General features: G+C 61.2%; 1 protein-coding gene across 3 annotated transcripts in view; it reads left to right on the forward strand.

Moving 5' to 3' along the window:
- The first annotated feature begins 56 nt into the window (after positions 1-56).
- LOC109574746 (probable palmitoyltransferase ZDHHC11B) overlaps positions 57-19847 on the forward strand; it is a 51715-nt gene continuing 31924 nt past the window's right edge. For 2 of the 3 annotated variants that reach the window (XM_070774904.1, XM_070774905.1), the window contains exons 1-5: positions 8937-9240; positions 15593-15768; positions 16041-16142; positions 17087-17211; positions 18472-18627. In XM_070774904.1, coding sequence (XP_070631005.1) covers positions 8968-9240; positions 15593-15768; positions 16041-16142; positions 17087-17211; positions 18472-18627 — 832 coding nt within the window. In that variant the 5' untranslated portion in view covers positions 8937-8967. Of the gene's footprint in view, positions 2209-7411; positions 7495-8936; positions 9241-15592; positions 15769-16040; positions 16143-17086; positions 17212-18471; positions 18628-19847 lie in introns of those variants that run through there. The other variant, XM_070774906.1, reaches the window with a different exon arrangement.

The raw sequence follows: 19847 nt of genomic DNA on the forward strand, positions 1-19847 counted from the left end.
CTTCACTTCTCACTCAGCTTGATGGCCTGCCTTCTTCCTGGTGCCATCTCCTGCTGTCCCCCGCCTCCGGCCCGGATCTGGGCACCTCAGTGGTGTCCAGGGTCACGTCCGCTCCTGCACAACTTTCCGCTCTGTTTTCCTGCCGTGAAACAGAAGGTTGGCGCCTCCGGAAGCTCCCTGGCCGCTGGGTAGACCTGGCAGCAGCGCCTGTGGCTGGTTGAGCTCATCATCCCTCAGAGTCCCACGGGTGAGGGGCTGGGGTCTGCGATGCCCTGGGCATGGCTGCACATAAGCGTTTCTGGAGAAGCGTGTTCTGTGCAGGAGCCCATGATGACGATCATCTTAACTAGAGAGCACTTCCCAGGACATGTGAAGACACTGACCAGCAGCTGGCGGAGCTGCTGTGAGCGGGAGCCGTGGTGCCCGGGACCTCCAAGCCTGGCCCCACGGGGGGAGAGCAGGGGTGTGGGCCAGTCTGCAGGACCCCCGAGCCCGGCCCCGCAGCGGGGAGAGCGTGGGTGCGGGCCACTCTGCCGGCTGAGCTCTGTCTCAGTCTCCCGGGATCCCTGAGCCCGGTCCCGCAGCGGGCGAGAGCGTGGGTGCTGGCCACTGCCGGCTGAGCGCGCTCAGAGTTCAGCCCTCGGGGTTGGGGGAAAGTGTGGGATGCAGGCCTTACACTCTTCCTGCGGGGGCTAAGCTCTGCTTTCAGTCTCTAGAGATCATGGCTGCAACGTCTCCGAGGCCTCTGCTGCCTGTGGGCTGGGTCTTGGGGTCAGACCCTGGGTCTCGGGGTCAGACCCTGGCGGGTGCCCTGGATCTGCCCTGGATCTCGCTGGCAGCTGTGGAGTCCGGGCAGCACCGTGGACAGCGGTTGGAGCTGCCTGCCTCCCTGGAAGCACCTTCTGGGGGAGGTTCCTTCTCTCAGGCCTGCCCATGGGCGGGCACTGTGTGCAGAGGTCCTGGAGGCGGGCACCAGCTCCCCCCTCATCCCCTGGGGCTCCCGGCTGATGATCCCAGGTGGCGTCCGGCTCTCGCATGCCTGTCTGCTTGTGGTCAGCTGGGGTTTTGGAAGAGCATCCCCATCACCCAGGGGCTGCTTTGCTCCAGGACAGTGCTGTTGGGCCAACGGCATGTGAGGAAACTGAAGCCAGTGAGCGAGAGGTTGAGGCCGGGCAGCTGGGGGAGCAGGGCTGACCAGGAGCAGAGTCGGCCTGACCAGCCCCGCCCCGTGGGAGGCCCCAAGCCCTGGAGGAGCCCCTCCTCACCGGCCTCCCGCCCACCCAACTGCCTGCAACCCGCTGGCTTCTGCCTCGTGCCTGTCCATCCGGACCAGGCCCAGAGGACCAGGGGGAGGCCATCCCGATCCCCATGGGCCTCAGGCAGGGCTGGCACGCTGCCTGGAGGAGGCCAGCCTGCCTTCCACTGCTGATGGTGCCCCGAGGGGTGACTCCCCAGGGAGGCTGGAGGCCGTGGGATGCCACATCTGTGGATGGAGAGGGACACGTCCCCATCTACCTGCCTTCCCCAAGGGAGGATCGAGATCGGAATCCACCACATCAGATAGGAGTCCTCAGACCCGACCCTGAGGACCAGGCGTTTCTTGAGCTTAGAAATCAAGACCCTGTGGGGTGAGGCGGAAAGCGAGAGACCCCAAGACCAGAGCTGATCGTCGTAGTGTGAGACGCCTGTTCGCCATGGTGTCCACATGCCTGCACTCCCCACTCGCCATCTACTGTGGCCCTTCTGCAGCCAACAAGGAGGCAGCCGGGGGCTGATCAGGCCCAGACAGAGGTGCCCACAACCCTTGACAGAGCCCGGCATCTCGGCTCCAGGGTCAAGCATGAGGATGAGGTTGGGGTGGACACCTTGGCCACCCCCGGCCTGAAATGCTGAGGCAGCAGGTCAGGGGCCTGAACCCACTGCCTTCTCACTAAAGGCTGAAGTTCTCCAGGCTCAGGTGCGGGTGGTGAGGGTCCGCCGGGGGCCCTGGGCCTGTCCCTCCCCCGCTGCCGTGATGCGTCCCCGGGGGGCGGGGCCGCCTTTATGATGCGTCTTGGGTCCTGTGGGTCTCTCATCTGGGCCTGGGCTGAGTGAGAGGCGCCTGTGCTTCCCCAGCTCACCCAGGACCTGAGAACTGAGAGAAGAGAGTGCTCGAGGAGAGTGTGCTCCGCGTGCTCGTTGTGGCCGCGCCTTCTGGCTGCGAGGGAGGTGGGTGCCTCACCTCCGTTGGCTCTGCCCAGGCAGAGGGCAGAGCCCTCTATCACAGGGGGCCCCCTGGACATCCATCCGCAGAGAGCCCAGGGCCGTCAGGGCACGAGCAGACCTGGGTTCAGGAGTGGCCGGCGTCTGCGCTGCATTCAGAGGGCGTGTGGTGCCCGGACACCTGTTCCGGGGAGGACAGGAGCAGCGTGGGTCGGGAGGGGAGGGGTCCTGTCCGTACCGCCAACGGGCCTGGGGGAGACCCGGGACAGCCCGGCCGCCTGCCCCCTGGTCACCACGGCTGGCTCGGCAGAGGCTGCTCGGGCCCGCGTAGCTCGGTGCTGCTCGTGTTGGGAGCCCGGAGGTGACAACACCTCACATCCCAGCACCAAACAGACCAAGCCTCAGGGACGACGGAAAACCAGACGCGGGAACCAGAATAGAGCAGAAAGGGGTCCTGGGCACCGCCACACCCCAAACGGCCAGTGTACCGAACCCGACCCAGCAGTCTGCCCCGGTGATGCCAGGATGTCCTGAGGGAGCGGCCCCAGGACGGGGCTGAAGGGAGGCGGCGGCGGTGGGCGGGACAGAGGGCGTACGGGCCAGGACCCGGAGCTCGTCTAGGACAGCCTGAGCGCCTGGGCTGAGCAGGTCCGTGGTGTGTGTGTGTGAGATGTGTGTGTGTGAGGTGTGTGACGTGTGTGTGTGTGAGGTTTGTGTGAGGTGTGTGAGGTGTGTGTGTGTGAAGTGTGTGTGTGAGGTGTGTGAGGTGTGTGTGTGTGAGGTGTGTGTGAGGTGTGTGTGTGTGAGGTATCTGTGTGTGAGGTATGTAAGGTGTGTGTGGTGTGTGAGGTGTGAGGTGTGTGTGAGGTATCTGTGTGTGAGGTATGTGTGTGTGGTGTGTGAGGTGTGAGGTGTGTGTGAGGTGTGTGTGTGTGAGGTGTGTGAGGTGTGTGAGGTGTGTGTGGTGTGTGAGGTGTGAGGTGTGTGTGAGGTGTGTAAGGTGTGTGTGGTGTGTGAGGTGTGTGGTGTGTGAGGTGTGTGAGGTGTGAGGTGTGTGTGAGGTGTGTAAGGTGTGTGTGGTGTGTGAGGTGTGTGTGAGGTGTGTGTGTGTGAGGTGTGTGTGATGTGTGGTGTGTGAGGTGTGTGAGGTATGCGTGGTGTGTGAGGTGTGTGTGTTGTGTGAGGTATGTGTGGTGTGTGTGTGAGGTGTATGAGGTGTGTGAGGTGTGTGGTGTGTGAGGTGAGTGTGGGGTGTGAGGTGTGTGAGGTGTGTATGTGTAGTGTGTGTGGTGTGGGGTATGTGAGGTGTGTGAGGTGTGTGTGGTGTGTGTGGTGTATGAGGTGTGTGAGGTGTGTGAGGCATGTGTGGTGTGTGTGGTGTGTGAGGTGTGTGTGGTGTATGAGGTGTGTGAGGTATGTGTGGTGTGTGTGATGTGTGTGTGTGAAGTGTGTGTGGTGTGAGGTGTGTGTGGTGTGTGATGTGTGTGAGGTGTGTGTGATGTGAGGTGTGTGTGGTGTGGGAGGTGTGTGAGGTATGTGTGGTGTGTGTGTGTGAGATGTGTGAGGTGTATGTGGTGTGTGTGATGTGTGAGGTGTGTGAGGTGTGTGGTGTGTGTGTGAGGTGTGTGAGGTGTGTGTGGTGTATGAGGTTTGTGAGGTGTGTGTGGTGTGTGAGGTGTGTGTGTGTGTGAGGTGTGTGTGTGAGGTGTCGTGTGTGAGGTGTGTGTGGTGTGTGAGGTGTGTGGTGTGTGTGTGAGGTGTGTGTGGTGTGTGAGGTGTGTGAGGTGTGTGTGGTGTGAGGTGTGTATGGTGTGGGAGGTGTGTGAGGTATGTGTGGTGTGTGTGGTGTGAGGTGTGTGTGTGTGTGGTGTGTGTGGTGTGTGGTGTGTGTGTGAGGTGTGTGAGGTGTGTGTGGTGTGAGGTGTGTGTGGTGTGTGAGGTGTGTGAGGTGTGTGTGGTGTGAGGTGTGTGTGGTGTGGGAGGTGTGTGAGGTATGTGTGGTGTGTGTGGTGTGAGGTGTGTGAGGTGTGTGTGGTGTGTGTGTGTGGTGTGTGAGGTGTGGTGTGTGAGGTGTGTGTGAGGTGTGTGAGGTGTGTGTGAGGTGTGTGAGGTGTGTGGTGTGTGTGTGAGGTGTGTGAGGTGTTGTGGTGTGTGAGGTGTGTGAGGTGTGTGTGGTGTATGAGGTTTGTGAGGTGTGTGTGGTGTGTGAGGTGTGTGTGTGTGAGGTGTGTGTGTGTGAGGTGTGTGTGTGAGGTGTCGTGTGTGAGGTGTGTGAGGTCTGTGTGGTGTGTGAGGTGTGTGGTGTGTGAGGTGTGTGGTGTGCGTGTGAGGTGTGTGTGGTGTGTGAGGTGTGTGAGGTGTGGGAGGTGTGTGAGGTGTGTGAGGTATGTGTGGTGTGTGTGGTGTGAGGTGTGTGAGGTGTGTGTGGTGTGTGTGTGGTGTGTGTGGTGTGTGTGGGAGGTGTGTGAGGTGTGTGTGGTGTGAGGTGTGTGTGGTGTGTGAGGTGTGTGAGGTGTGTGTGGTGTGAGGTGTGTGTGGTGTGGGAGGTGTGTGTGGTGTGGGAGGTGTGTGTGGTGTGTGAGGTGTGGTGTGTGAGGTGTGTGAGGTGTGTGTGTGTGAGGTGTGTGAGGTGTGTGGTGTGTGTGGTGTGTGAAGTGTGTGAGGTGTGTGAGGTGTGTGAGGTGTGTGTGGTGTGTGTGGTGTGTGGTGTGTGTGTGAGGTGTGTGAGGTGTGTGTGAGGTGTGTGTGGTGTGTGTGGTGTGTGTGGTGTGTGTGGTGTGAGGTGTGTGTGGTGTGGGAGGTGTGGGAGGTATGTGTGGTGTGAGGTGTGTGAGGTGTGTGTGGTGTGTGAGGTGTGGTGTGTGAGGTGTGTGTGGTGTGTGAGGTGTGTGAGGTGTGTAAGGTGTGGTGTGTGAGGTGTGTGAGGTGTGTGTGGTGTGAGGTGTGTGTGGTGTGGGAGGTGTGTGAGGTATGTGTGGTGTGTGTGGTGTGAGGTGTGTGAGGTGTGTGTGGTGTGTGTGTGTGGTGTGTGAGGTGTGTGTGAGGTGTGTGAGGTGTTTGTGTGTGAGGTGTGTGAGGTGTGTGGTGTGTGTGTGAGGTGTGTGAGGTGTTGTGGTGTGTGAGGTGTGTGAGGTGTGTGTGGTGTATGAGGTTTGTGAGGTGTGTGTGGTGTGTGAGGTGTGTGTGTGTGAGGTGTCGTGTGTGAGGTGTGTGAGGTCTGTGTGGTGTGTGAGGTGTGTGTGGTGTGTGAGGTGTGTGGTGTGCGTGTGAGGTGTGTGTGGTGTGTGAGGTGTGTGAGGTGTGGGAGGTGTGTGAGGTGTGTGTGGTGTGTGTGGGGTGTGGTGTGTGTGGGAGGTGTGTGAGGTGTGTGTGGTGTGAGGTGTGTGTGGTGTGTGAGGTGTGTGTGGTGTGAGGTGTGTGTGGTGTGGGAGGTGTGTGTGGTGTGTGAGGTGTGGTGTGTGAGGTGTGTGAGGTGTGTGTGTGTGAGGTGTGTGAGGTGTGTGGTGTGTGTGGTGTGTGAAGTGTGTGAGGTGTGTGAGGTGTGTGAGGTGTGTGTGGTGTGTGTGGTGTGTGGTGTGTGTGTGAGGTGTGTGAGGTGTGTGTGAGGTGTGTGTGGTGTGTGAGGTGTGTGTGGTGTGAGGTGTGTGTGGTGTGGGAGGTGTGTGAGGTATGTGTGGTGTGTGTGGTGTGAGGTGTGTGAGGTGTGTGAGGTGTGTGTGTGGTGTGTGAGGTGTGGTGTGTGAGGTGTGTGTGGTGTGTGAGGTGTGTGAGGTGTGTAAGGTGTGGTGTGTGAGGTGTGTGTGGTGTGTGTGGTGTGTGAGGTGTGGTGTGTGTGGTGTGTGAGGGGTGTGAGGTGTGGTGTCTGAGGTGTGTGAGGTGTGTGTGGTGTGTGGTGTGTGAGGTGTGTGAGGTGTGTGAGGTGTGTGTGGTGTGTGTGGTGTTTGAGGTGTGTGTGGTGTGTGAGGTGTGTGAGGTGTGTGTGTGGTGTGTGAGGTGTGGTGTGTGAGGTGTGTGGTGTGTGAGGTGTGTGAGGTGTGTGGTGTGTGTGTGAGGTGTGTGAGTTGTGTGTGTGTGAGTTGTGTGTGGTGTGTGAGGTGTGTGGTGTGTGAGGTGTGTGTGGTGTGTGTGGTTTGTGAGGTGTGTGTGGTGTGTGTGATGTGTGAGGTGTGTGGTGTGTGTGTGAGGTGTGTGAGGTGTTGTGGTGTGTGAGGTGTTGTGGTGTGTGAGGTGTGGTGTGTGAGTTGTGTGAGGTGTGTGAGGTGTGAGGTGTGTGAGGTGTGAGGTGTGTGAGGTGTGAGGTGTGTGAGGTGTGTGTGTGTGAGGTATCTGTGTGTGAGGGATGTAAGGTGTGTGTGGTGTGTGAGGTGTGAGGTGTGTGTGTGTGAGGTGTGTGAGGTGTGTGTGGTGTGTGAGGTGTGAGGTGTGTGAGGTGTGTGTGGTGTGTGAGCTGTGTGAGGTGTGTGTGTGTGAGGTGTGTGAGTTGTGTGTGTGTGAGGTGTGTGTGGTGTGGGAGGTGTTGTGGTGTGTGAGTTGTGTGAGGTGTGTGTGGTGTGTGTGGTGTGTGAGGTGTGTGGTGTGTGTGTGAGGTGTGTGAGGTGTTGTGGTGTGTGAGGTGTTGTGGTGTGTGAGGTGTGGTGTGAGTTGTGTGAGGTGTGTGAGGTGTGAGGTGTGTGGTGTGTGAGGTGTGTGGTGTGTGTGTGAGGTGTGTGAGGTGTGGTGTGTGAGGTGTGTGTGAGGTGTGTGAGGTGTGTGGTGTGTGTGTGAGGTGTGTGAGGTGTTGTGGTGTGTGAGGTGTGTGAGGTGTTGTGGTGTGTGAGGTGTGTGAGGTATGTGTGTGTGCTGTGTGTTCTGTGGTGTGTGTTGTGTCCACGTGCAGCAGCAGCACTGTGGTGCCGTGTCTCAGGACGGGTGAGACAGGAGGTCCTATCCCCGCAGCAGCTGCTGGGCCTGCCAGGTTCTCGCTCCTCGTGCGGCGGGGGTGGTAAAGGCAGCGGGGGTGGTGGCAGTGGCCAGGGAGGGTCCAGCCTCGGGCAGAAGGCCGGGCCCCCGTCGAAGTCCCCGGAGGAGGGCGGGCACAGCTGCGGTGCACCGAGGCAGATGCGCTCTCCCAGCCCCGGGTGCCCTGATCCCCGGGGCCCTGACCCCTGGGGTGCTGCCCAGGACGGGCAGGGGCAGAGGTCCAGCCTCGCAGCCTGTCTGCCCTCCCCAGGTCCCCAGCATTAGAACCAGCGCACAGACCCCCGACGACCCAGCGCAGAGCAGAGAGGAAGGTCTGCAGCCACCGCCGGCCAGGTCTGCCTGTGGGGGCTCCGCGTCGGGTGGGTGGCCGGGCTCCCCGCGTCCGAGCACGGCCAGCGCTGTGGGCTCTGGCTTTCATGCAGACACACTGGCTCCCCCCACGGCCTGGATGCGAGGTGCCCGGGGTATCGGGGTGAGTCTCAGATCTGAAAATGTGAGTAGGTGCCCCGAGGTGCCTCCTTCTGTCCTGCCTGTGGTGACAGCCTGCCTGCTCATCTCAGGACAGGAGACTCGGCACTTGAACTTGATTAAGTGCCAGTTACATCGCGTTGTAGGTAATGCCACTGTTTTCTTCCGGGACACTGAGGACTCTGTCCTCGCAACTCCCATCTTCACCGCCGTAGGTTATTTCTTTTTTCCCTGCTTGGTTCTTGGAATGTGATTTAGGGCTGAAGTCTTCAGTCCCCTGCAATACACACACACTTTTTTCTTTGTTTCTTCTCTTACACCCTCTTCCTTTTCCTCGCCTGGAAACCCTAACAGACCAGCGTCATGCTGTGTCTCCAGCTTTGTGATCTGTGAAGTTTAATCTTATAACCATCGCTTCCCCACACCTCTGTTCCAACACCTGCAGGAATCCTTGACGCGACCTTCCGTGTGCCTGCTGTGTGGGAGTTGACATCAGCCCTTCCATCACATGCTTCTACCTGGGGATCATGTTTCAGCTCCAGGCCTGCCCCTCAGGGTTCTAATTCCCAGATGCCTTGGTCTTATTGCACAAATGTGCCGTTCGATTTGCTAGACCCCAGGAAACTCAGGGCCGCTGTGGCCTCTGTCTGCGTGGCGTCTCATCCAAGGACCTGGGTAGACGGCCAGCAGAGGCAGCAGCTGACATCTGCCCTTAGGACAGCCCCCAGGGGGAGTCACAGCTCACACAAGAGTCGGAATATTTTTCAATGTTTCTGTCAGTAATGAACTCCTGTCAGCTACACTTGCTGTGTAGGCTGTGCACAGGGTCTTCTAAACTCCCCCAAGTTCCACCTGTAGCAGCTGTTAACAGTGTCACCCCTCCGACACCTACAAACACCCCACAGCCTCCCCCGGACACGTCCCTTCCATTCCTGGCAGGCCTGCCCACCTGATGGGCCAGAAGGGCCCGGTTCCCTCCCACCCCTGCAGGGCCCACCCCTGGGCCAGGACCCTGGCCTGCAGCCCTCCTGCCCTGGGGAAACACACAGGGTTTCTGGTGGGTAAAAGCATCTGACCAACCCGGCTCCAGCTGCCTTTTGCTCCCACTCTGGGCTTTCCCAGGGATGCGGACCTCTTCCTCATGTGGGTCCCCCACGTCCGTGGATTTTCTGATGAGGTGTGTGCGTTTCTAAAGTGACCAGTAGACAGTCGCTGTAGGTGGCCCGCCGGCTGCAAGGGACTGGTAACTGCCCTCCCTGGGGTCCCAGCAGGGGTGGGGGGGCCCGGGGACCACACCCGCCCTGGAACTGCTTGCCCAGCTGTGACGTCCAGGGTTGCATGGGCTGTGGACAGGCATCCATGGCCCCCTGTGCCCCTGCTGTCTTGCAGATGGCCTTCTGCGCCAGGAGGTCGAGGCGGGTCCTCTCAGAAGCTGCGTCCAGCAGGAACACGCAGGTGTCGCCGCCCCGCCTGTCCAGGGTGAATGGCTGGTCGCGGCCCTTGCATTCCTTCCAGATCATGGCCTGGACCGTGTTCCTGACTCTGGCCTTCACCACCTTCGGGGTCTTCATCCCCCTCCTGCCACGTGACTGGAGATACATTGCCTACAGTGTATCCTTTTCCCGGGGACAGCCTGTGGTCTAAGCTGGGAGGGGCTTCCCAAGGGGCCTCCAGCAGGCCTGGCTCCACCCACAGGGGTGGTCAGACCTGCCTCTGCCCCGGCTCCCACGGTTCAGCCATGGTTCACCCCCACCGTCTACACCAGAAACCCCACAGCCGCCCTCCAGTGGCTGTTGGATCGGGGTCCCGGCTGCCAGTTCCCACCTGTGCTGGGCAGGGGGAGGGTGCCCGGCTGGCAGCCGGGACGAGAGGGTCCTTGGTGGGCAGAGACCCCAGGAGGGGAGGAGCTGCAGACGGGCCGCAAGCTGCCCTGACTGTGGCTACACAGCCAGTCTGTGCTGTCGGAGAGGAACGGTGCGCATGTGCACGCGTGTGCACATGTGTGTGCGTGTTCATGTGTGCGTGTGTGCATGTGAATGTTGTGTGCATGTGTGTGCGCGTGTGCATTGTTTGTGCATTGTGTGTGTGCATGTTGCGTGCATGTGCACTCACGTGTGCACGTGTGCATGTGTGTGCTCGTGCGTGCACGTGTGTGAACACGTGTGCACGTGTGTGCGCATGTGCATGTGCATTTATGTGCATGTGCATGCCTGTGTATGCACATGCATGCGTGTGCCTGTTGTGAGCATGTGTGTGTGCATTTGTATGTGTGTGTTTGTGTGCATGCACACGTGTGCATGTGTCTGCGTGTGCCTGTTGTGTGCCTCTGTGTGTGTGTGTGTGTATTTGCTTTCTCCATCTGTCTGGCTGCATTGGGTCTTAGCTGTGGCTCTCAGGATCTTTAGTCGCAGCATGTGGGGTCTCGTTCCCTGGCTGGGGTGTGAAGCTGGGCCTCTTGCATTGGGAGTGCAGAGTCTTATCCACTGGACCGACTTGAGGTGCTCACATGCCCCCCTCAGGGTCAGGTGCATGGAGCTCCCCCTCCACACCTTCCCACTGAGGCACTGTTGTCTGTGGCCCCCGGAGTGGCCTTGTTCTGGGCACAAGACATCTGATCCCTCGGGTGGGCGTCAGGGTGGTGTGGGGCTCCGCCAGGAACCCTGGCCCCCACCCAAGGGCCACAGCACATTAGAGCCCGTGGACCGGTTGTGTGTTAGTCACTTCAGTCGTGTCCAACTCTGTTACCCCCTGGACTGTAACCCAGCAGGCTCCTCTGTCCATGGGATTCTCCAGGCAAGAATACTGGAGTGGGTTGCCATTCCCTTCTCCAGGGGATCTTCCCAACCCAGAGATCGAACCCACGTCTCTTACATCCCCTGCGTTGGCAGGCAGGTTCTTTACCACTAGGGCTCCCTGGGAAGCCCCGTGGACAGGCTGGGCTGCTGTAAAGTGGGCACTGGAGCCGTCTTCTGAAAGTAGGGTGTTTGCGCCTGCGCCATCGCTCTGCACTGAGGATACGGGCTACGCCGCCCACCCGCCAGGTGTCTGAGGCCAGGAACTGGAGGTGGCAGGGCAGGAAGGGCCCTCACGGACTTGCAAAGCTGCCCGAGTCTTGAGCTCAGCATCTTGCAGCTTTGAAAGAGCAGGGAGAACAAAATGATGGACCTCAAATACCAGGTGCTAATTAAGACTGCCAGTCTTGCGCCGTGTCTCACACATGCTGAGCATCTTTAAAGCTCCCTCATGTGATGAGATGTCGCTGGAACGCCCAGGCTGCCTCTGACAAAGACGTCTGTCTCTACACCCTTCTGCTTTCTCACCTAAAAAATCCCTGGAAATTTACCACCTGCTCCCTAATACCAAGGTTGGCACTTCCCCATTTCTAAAGTCCTTTTGCAGACGTGGGGCTGCACTGAGCCCCAAAGCACCCCCCCCACCCCACCCAGCCTCCATCAGCCAGAGAAACCAGGGCATCTGTGTGGGCATCTCTCCTTCAGATGAGGCCTGTCTGTCCCTGCCCCTGAGTTAGCAAAGACTTCTTTGTGTAAGACTTGCCATGATCAATTTCCTCAGTATAGAAAAGGCTTTTCAGCTTCCTCTGTTTCATCTTGTCTATTCTGGCAAGTTGTGTTTTGGGGAAATTTAAGTGTCACATTTCTTGGAGTAAAGCCCTTCACACGATCTCCTGTTATCAGGCCAGAGTCTGTAGGGTCTGTAGCGATGTCACCAGTGATCAGTCTTCCTAGGGTTTATCACTTTTATTGATTATTCAGGTTATGTGCTTTTGGACTTACTGATTTTCCCTGTTTACTTTCTCTGAATTTCTGCTTTTATTTTTACTATTTCCTTTCAATGTACCAGCTTTAATTGCTCTTTTTCTACCTTCTTAATGTGGAAGCTTCAGTCATTGGTTTTATTGTATCTGAAGCTGTAAGTTTACCTCTAAGCACGCACGCACACAGACCCAAACACACACACACACACACAAGTATACAATGCACAAGGGACCCGCCGGCCACCCACACGAACACCCGCAGCGCTACGCACGCTGAGGCACAGATGCACAGGACGGAAGTGAGACACCTGAGACGTCTGGGGGGAGCGGGGCCGTGCCCCCTGCCAAGCTCCTGGGAGCCACCCCAACTCTGCTGGCCCCAGGACCAGGCGTCCACTGGCTTCAGATCCGGCCGCCTCCGCGTCCTCACAGGGTCATCCCCATGCATGTCTGAGTCCTGGGCTTCTCTTCTCGTAAGGACACCAGTCCCATGAGATCAAGACACATCACAAGGACCTCAGCTTAACTTGACCATCTGCAAAGACCCTGTTCTCAGGTGAAGCCATGACAGGTGCTGGGGCTGAGACCGGCGCCGTCCAGGGCACAGCTGCGCCTCACCCACGGGGCTCCCCTCATGCTGTTGCTGCTCAGTCGCTCAGCTGTGTCCAACTCGTCGTGACCCATGGACTGCACACACAGGCTTCCCTGTCCTTCACTGTCTGCAGATCTTGTTCAAACTTATGTCCATCGAGTTGGTGATGCCATCCAACTTTCGCATCTCTTTTGCGCTTTCTCCTTCTGCCTTCAACCTTGTCCACCATCAGGGTCTTTTCCAGTGAGTTAGTTCTTTGCATCAGGTGGCCAAAGTATTGGAGTTTGAGCTTAATCATCAGTCCTTCCGATGAATATTCAGGACTGATCTCCTTTAGGATGGACTGGTTGGATCTCTTTGCAGTCCAAAGGGCTCTCAAGAGTCTTCTCCAGCACCACAGTTCAAAAGCATCAATTCTTTGGCACTCAGCTTTCTTTATGGCCCAACTGTGACATCCATACATGACCACTGGGAAAACCACAGCTTTGATGAGACGGGCCTTTGTCAGCGGAGTGTTATCTATGCTTTTAACACGCTGTCCAGATTGACCGTAGCTTTGTGCTGGGCTATGACCCAGTCTCTCTGCTCTCTTTTGACCCGAAACTTAGCTGAGTTTTGGCCCTGGGAGTCTTCTCAAGTGGCCCATGTGCCCTGTCGAGTAGCCCCTGTGAGCGCTCGCCTGCTTTGTGCTCGGCAAGGAGCCCCAGGTAGGCAGTCTTTGCTCCCCCCTGCCCCGTAGCCCCCGCCCCTGGGTGGCTCAGCACCCAGTCTCCGTGAGCCCCTCCTGCCTGTCCCAGGCCGTGGATACAGGGTGGCCTTCCTGGCTGCCCAGAGCCTGAGGGACGTGTTTTCTGATCAAGTCTCCTGCAGCCCAGACCCACCCTGTCACAGCAAAGTCCCTGAAAGGTGGCAGTGCGCTTGAGTGCTGCTCTCTGGCCACGGGGGGGCGCCAGTGCCCCTTGGCACCTGCAGGAACCCAGGAGCAGAGCCAATGGAGGGCCAGGGTCAGGGCTGTGGGGCTTCCGGAAGTAGGGCAGCACCCTACAGGCCCCCTGGAGATGGGGGGGTCAGCAAGTTGGACCCTGGCTGCCCTGTGTGTGCGGGAGGGGCAGGAGGGGTGGGGGTCTTCGGGGACTCAGGCCGTGGGGGTGCAGCCCCAGTGTGGGCTCCCCCCGGCCCAGGGCGGGTGCGGCAGCCAGGGGACAGGGCGGGTGTCCTGGCCTGCGCCGGTGCTGTTTGTTTACTGAACACAGATAGTTGCTAGGGGACCAGCCACGTCCTCCTCCTGGGGCGGCTCGGGTCCTGTTTGCTGGAAGTGAGACGCCAGACCAGGTTCTTTGTATTATTAACTTGAACCTAAGACTCTCCTGAGATAAAATTACATCCGAAAGTGAAAGCCGGCAGCTGGAGGGTGCGCCACCCGCCTGCACCCATCTGTTCTGGGACTCAGTGCCACTCCCCTTGTGTGTGACCAACGGGAATGGCCAGGCGATCGCGGGCAAGCATGGCTGACCTGGCCTGCCCACCTGCAGATGGGCCCAGGTGGGTGCCTGCCATGGACTCTTGATGTCTGAGGGGCCCCAACAGGTTGGCCCACCGTGTCTAGGTGGCACGCTGTCCTGGGGTCCCTGGCACCTGCACTTTTGGGAAGTCCACAGGGCAGCCTGTCGGCTGTGGGTCGGGCGTCTCTGCTTAAGGCCGAGGGTCTGAGCATGGGCGCTGTGCCCATACTCCCTGCCTGGTCTCGTGGGGAGAGAGCACGTGGGCCGCCCGCCTGCCGTCCTGCCCATGGTCCCAGTGGGCTGGTGACCCCGGTGGGGTCAAGCCCACTGCGGCCAGCAGAGCAGGGCCTCACCTGGGCAGCGAGCCACTTCCTGCCCCCGCCGGCCCCTCCCGTCCGTGCTCCGGATGTGCTCCCGTTGCCCCGGGAACCACACAAACAGAGCGGCCCACTGTGCTCCGGGAAGTGGGTGCCAGGGGTCAGCAGGCACAGACCATGTGGTGTCCCCAGCTGTGACACCGCAGGCTGGCCGTGGAGCCCCGCCCACCACCCCACACCCTGCGCGGGGCAGGGCCCCCGTCTGCTGGTCAGCATGGGAGGAGACGGGCCTCACCCCCGCCCAGCCCTGCAGGGCCCCTGGCCACGGGAAGGGCCCCCGGCCACAGGAAGGGCCCCAATGACTCTGAGGGATCCAGCAGCCCCACCCCCATGAGGGTCCCCAGCCCAGCTGGTCCTTGGTCAGCCACGCTTCCCACGTCCTTCCTACCATGTGCCTGGCCAGCTCTGACTCGGGCAGCAGGTCTGACCCGGGCACCAGCCCTCCAGTCATCCCCACCCTCTGGCCCCACTCACTGCAGACTGCACGGTGGTCTCCGTGCCCCTTGGCTGGCCCGGGCCCCTCTCGCCCCATGCCTAGCACCCAGGGCCTGGGGTCTGCACTGGAGGCTGGAGGACAGGGGGTCAATCAGCTTCGGGCAAAGCAGCACCCACTGAGGCCGGCCGCGCCCTGCAGGTGGTGGGTCCAGGGAGGCCCACGCAGGCGTGAATGGGCACCCAAGCCTGGGGGGCCCTGCCGAGCCAAGCGCCGCAGGGGCCGCAGGAGCCTGGACCCGACGGCAGTGCTGGGTAAGGAGGGCCCGGGAGGCTGGCCCTACCCAGAGCCCACACACGGCGTGGCCCCGCAGACCCTGCCTGTGGGCGGGGAGCAGACCAGAGGTTCTGCCCGCCGCGCCCAGGCGGCCCTTGTGGAGCAGGCCTGTGCACCCAAACCCCTCCGCAGGACCGTCCTGGGAAGCAGGGCAGGGCTGAAAGGAGCCAGAGCTGTGCTTCCTCCCATCTGTTTGGTTTCCATGGGGACAGTGTGTTGGTCCCTGAAGAGAACGTGCAGAGGGTGGATCTGAGCACGTCAGCTCACCCTGGGAGCCCTGGGGGTGGGGGAACGCTGAGGGGGCTGAGGGGGAGACAGACAGACAGACAGAGACAGAGACGGAGACGGAGAGAGACAGAGACACAGGGACAGACAGAGACACAGAGACACAGGGACAGACAGAGTCAGAGACACAGGGACAGACAGAGAGACAGACAGAGACAGAGTGACAGAGAGGGGGTGGATGCCGAGAGGGCTGGGGGAGAGAGAGAGACAGAGACACAAGGACAGAGAGACACAGAGAGACTGAGACAGACAGACAGGGAGACAGAGACAGACAGACAGACACAGACAGTCGTGGGCCCACTGGCCACAGAGGCTCACTGGCAGGTGTTTGAACCCTCCTACCCTCCTCATTTTCTGAGGACTCAAGCTCAGCATGGCTCCCCTGCCCCAAGGACTCCCACGGGCACGCACAGGCCTGACCTGCTCCTCCATGAGGCTCAGGGGGGTCTCAGGGCCACGGCCCACCATGCTCTGTCCCTGGAGGATGGAGGGCTCAGGGGTCCTGCTGGGCACGTGGCTATCAGAGGGGCGGGCCTGCTCCCTGCCGCCAGCCATGCAAGGGCCCCCCCAAACCCCGCCGGCGGCTGAGGGCCCAACCACCCACCTCCTGGGCGGGCCCCGCACGTGCTGCCTGGGCAGAGTTTCTCCTTGACGTCCCTGCAGGTGACCGGCGGGATATTCTTCTTCCACTTCTTAGTCCACCTGATCGCCATTTCCATCGACCCGGCCGAAGCCAGCGTCCGCTTGAAGAACTACTCCCAGCCTATGCCGACCTTCGACCGGTCCAAACACCCACACGTCATCCAGAACCAGTACTGCCATCTCTGCGAGGTCACCGTGTGTGTGTCTGGCGCGGGCAGCCACGGCAGGGGCGCCGCAGTGTGTCCGGGGTTGAGGAGGGGGTTGCGAGCAGGCTGGACTCAGGCTCCCCTGATCCCTGGCAGGTGCCTGGCACAGCCCGCTTCAGAGAGGCGGGGTCCCAGGTACAGCCCCCTGCCCCCTCCTGGGCCGAGTACCTGCCTGAGGTCTCAGACGAGCTGTTGATCCGGCTCTGCCCGGCGCCCCACCACACAGCCTACTGACAGGCTGCCTTGTCCACCCTTCCTCCCAGGAGTGCCAAAGCCAAGCATTGCAGCGCCTGCAACAAGTGTGTCTCAGGCTTTGACCATCACTGCAAATGGCTGAACAACTGTGTGGGAAGCAGAAATTACTGGTGAGGGTCCCTCCCCCCCCCGCCCCCTGATGGCAGAGGGGCCCTGGTGGAGGGCAGGACCCACCTCTTCAGCCTGCTCAGTGCCCCTCCTCTGGGGCACAACCCCTCAAGGTGCCTGCTCCCTGCCTGCATGCCTGGAGGAGGGCTGAGGGTGCTGAGCTCACGGGCGCTGCAGGTCCTGACACAGAGCAGGCTGAGAGGGGCTCCGGGCGGGGCAGGTGAGCCCAGGAGTCCCCATGTCCACAGACAGGATCAGCAAGATGGTGCCATCGGGGGACAGGGGGCTGGAGGCCTGGGGGCAGGTGTAAGGGACCTTCAGGAAAAGCAGGGAATCAACTAAGTCTCGGGTGAACCAAGACCCTGTTTAATGTTGAAAACGTTAAAGGTGTAACAGCAGGAAGACTGAAGGAAGACATTTCAGTGAAACCACACTCCGAGAATTGCTGCCTAGGGTTTATTGTTTTGGAGGGAGAGACATTATTCTGGTCACAGGCTCTTGACAAGGGTCCTAGGGCTCAGCGGGTTCCAGGGGGCTTGGCGGGGGTCCTAGGGCTCGGTGGGGGTCCTGGGGGCTCAGCAGGGGTCCAGGGAGCTTGGTGGGGGTCCTGGGGGCTTGGCGGGGGTCCTGGGGGCTTGGCAGGGGTCCAGGGGGCTCAGCGGGGGTCCCGGGGCCCAGCAGGGGTCCAGGGGGCTCGGCGGGGGTCCCGGGGCTCGGCAGGGGTCCCGGGGCCCAGCAGGGGTCCAGGGAGCTTGGTGGGGGTCCTGGGGGCTTGGCGGGGGTCCGGGGGGCTCGGCGGGGGTCCGGGGGGCTCGGCGGGGGTCCCGGGGCTCAGCAGGGGTCCCGGGGCTCCGCGGGGGTCCCGGGGCTCGGCGGGGACACTCCAGAGCTGGCGGCACCCCTCCTGGGCCGTCGGGCCTGGACACTCAGCCAGCTCTGCCCTCAGGTGCTTCTTCAGCTCGGTGGCCTCCGCTTCGGCCGGTCTCCTCTGCATCATCATCATCCTTCTGTACATCTTCTTCCAGTACTTCTTCAACCCCGCCACCCTGCGCACCGACGCACGCTACCGGAGTACGCGCCCCCGACCCCTGAGACCGGCTGCCCGCCCACCCCCCGCCCAGGGGGCCACATGGGGCAGTCTGGGCCCAAGCACCTGTCCAGAGCTAGCTGTGGGGCGAAGACATTTCAGCTGGAACGGCCTTCAGTGGCCCGCACGCAGCCCCTCCCTGCTTCTCCTCACTTGGTTTTGGAACCTGTGTGGTTGTGGTGTCAGGCCCCCTTGTCACAGAGACTGTCCTGGAAACGCCCCCAAGGTGGTGGCTGTGGCCTTTCAGCTCTAGGGACAGTGGGGAGGGCCCAGCGCAGTGGACGCCAGGGTCAGGCTCTGTGACCTGGGCACTTAGTTACCCTCTCCTAGCCTCACCTGGACCCATAAGGGGAATCATAATGCCCACCTCAGAGAGGAGGGGCTGCAAGGGCACTTAGGTCAGGCAGAGCAATGAGCAGGGGCTCACCTGGGCAAGGAGGGGCCCACCTGGACAGGGAGGGGCCCACCTGGACAGGGAGGGGCTCACCTGGACAGGGAGGCACCCACCTAGACAGGGAGGGGCTCACGTGGGCAAGGGGGGACTCACCTGGGCAGGGAGGGGCCCACCTGGGCAGGGAGGGGCTCACCTGGGCAGGGAGGCACCCACCTGGACAGGGAGGGGCTCACCTGGGCAAGGGGGGACTCACCTGGGCAGGGAGGGGCCCACCTGGGCAGGGAAGGGCCCACCTGGACAGGGAGGGGCTCACCTGGGCAAGGGGGGGACTCACCTGGGCAGGGAGGGGCCCACCTGAGCAGGGAGGGGCTCACCTGGGCAGGGAGGCGCCCACCTGGGCAGGGAGGGGCTCACCTGGGCAGGGAGGCGCCCACCTGGACAGGGAGGGGCTCACCTGGGCAGGGAGGGGCTCACCTGGGCAGGGAGGGGCCCACCTGGACAGGGAGGGGCTCACCTGGGAAGGGAGGGGCCCACCTGGACAGGGAGGGGCTCACCTGGGCAAGGGGGGACTCACCTGGACAGGGAGGGGCCCACCTGGACAGGGAGGGGCTCAGCTGGGAAGGCAGGGACCCACCTGGGCAGAGAGAGGCCCACCTGGGAAGGGAGGGGCTCACCTGGACAGGGAGGGGCCCACCTGGACAGGGAGGGGCCCACCTGGACAGGGAGGGGCTCACCTGGCAAGGCAGGGGCTCACCTGGGAAGGGAGGGGCTCACCTGGGAGGGAGGGAGGGGCTCTCCCAGTGCCAGGCACTGACCCCAGGAAGCACCTGATGAGGCGCTGCCTCCACAGGTATCTCCAACAAGGACACGTGGCTGCTGTTCCTCCCGATCTCCCCCGTGAGGACCAACCCCTGCGTCCTCCTGGCGCTCGGGCTGCTGGTGCTGCTGCTGGCGCTCATCAGCCTGCTGCTGCTCGGCCACCTGCTCTTCTTCCACCTCTACCTGAGTACGTGCTCCCCGGGTCCCCTCTACCTGAGCAGGTGCTCCCAGGCTCCCCCTGTATCTGAGCAAATGCTCCTAGGCTCCCCTTCTACCTGGGCAAGTGCTCCCAGGCTCCCCTCTACCTGAGCAAGTGCTCCCAGGCTCCCCTCTACCTGAGTACGTGCTCCCAGGCTCCCCTCTACCTGAGTACGTGCTCCCAGGCTCCCCTCTACCTGAGCATGTGCTCCCCAGGTTCCATCTCTACCTGGGCACATGCTTCCCAGGTTCCCCTCTACCTGAATACATGCTCCCAGGCTCCTCTCTACCTGGGCAGGTGCTCCCAGGCTCCCCCTCTACCTGGGCACATGCTCCCCAGGTTCCATCTCTACCTGAGCACGTGCTCCCCAGGTTCCATCTCTACCTGAGCACGTGCTCCCCAGGTTCCATCTCTACCTGAGCACGTGCTCCCCAGGTTCCATCTCTACCTGGGCACGTGCTCCCCAGGTTCCATCTCTACCTGGGCACGTGCTCCCCAGGTTCCATCTCTACCTGGGCACGTGCTCCCCAGGTTCCATCTCTACCTGGGCACGTGCTCCCCAGGTTCCATCTCTACCTGGGCACGTGCTTCCCAGGTTCCCCTCTACCTGAGTACATGCTCCCAGGCTCCTCTCTACCTGGGCAGGTGCTCCCAGGCTCCCCCTCTACCTGGGCACGTGCTCCCAGGCTCCCCCTCTACCTGAGCACGTGCTCCCCAGGTTCCATCTCTACCTGAGCACGTGCTCCCCAGGTTCCATCTCTACCTGAGCATGTGCTCCCCAGGTTCCATCTCTACCTGGGCACGTGCTCCCCAGGTTCCATCTCTACCTGGGCACGTGCTCCCAGGCTCCCCCCTCTACCTGAGCACGTGCTCCCCAGGTTCCATCTCTACCTGGGCACGTGCTCCCCAGGTTCCATCTCTACCTGGGCACGTGCTCCCCAGGTTCCATCTCTACCTGGGTACGTGCTCCCCAGGTTCCCTTCTACCTGAGCACGTGCTCCTAGGCTTCCCCTCTACCTGAGTACATGCTCCCCAGGCTCCCCTCTACCTGACTACGTGCTCCCCAGGCTCTGCCTCTACCTGAACACGTGCTCCCCAAGTTTGCTGGCCTTCACCCCTGTGCTCACACGGGTCCCCGGCAGGCCGCCCCCTCCAGCAATGAGTTCAGGGTAGAAAGGAACACCCCAAGAGGGCAGAGGGCTGAGTTC

Source organism: Bos indicus, chromosome 20 (genome assembly GCF_029378745.1).
Source record: "Bos indicus isolate NIAB-ARS_2022 breed Sahiwal x Tharparkar chromosome 20, NIAB-ARS_B.indTharparkar_mat_pri_1.0, whole genome shotgun sequence".
NCBI lineage: Eukaryota > Metazoa > Chordata > Mammalia > Artiodactyla > Bovidae > Bos > Bos indicus.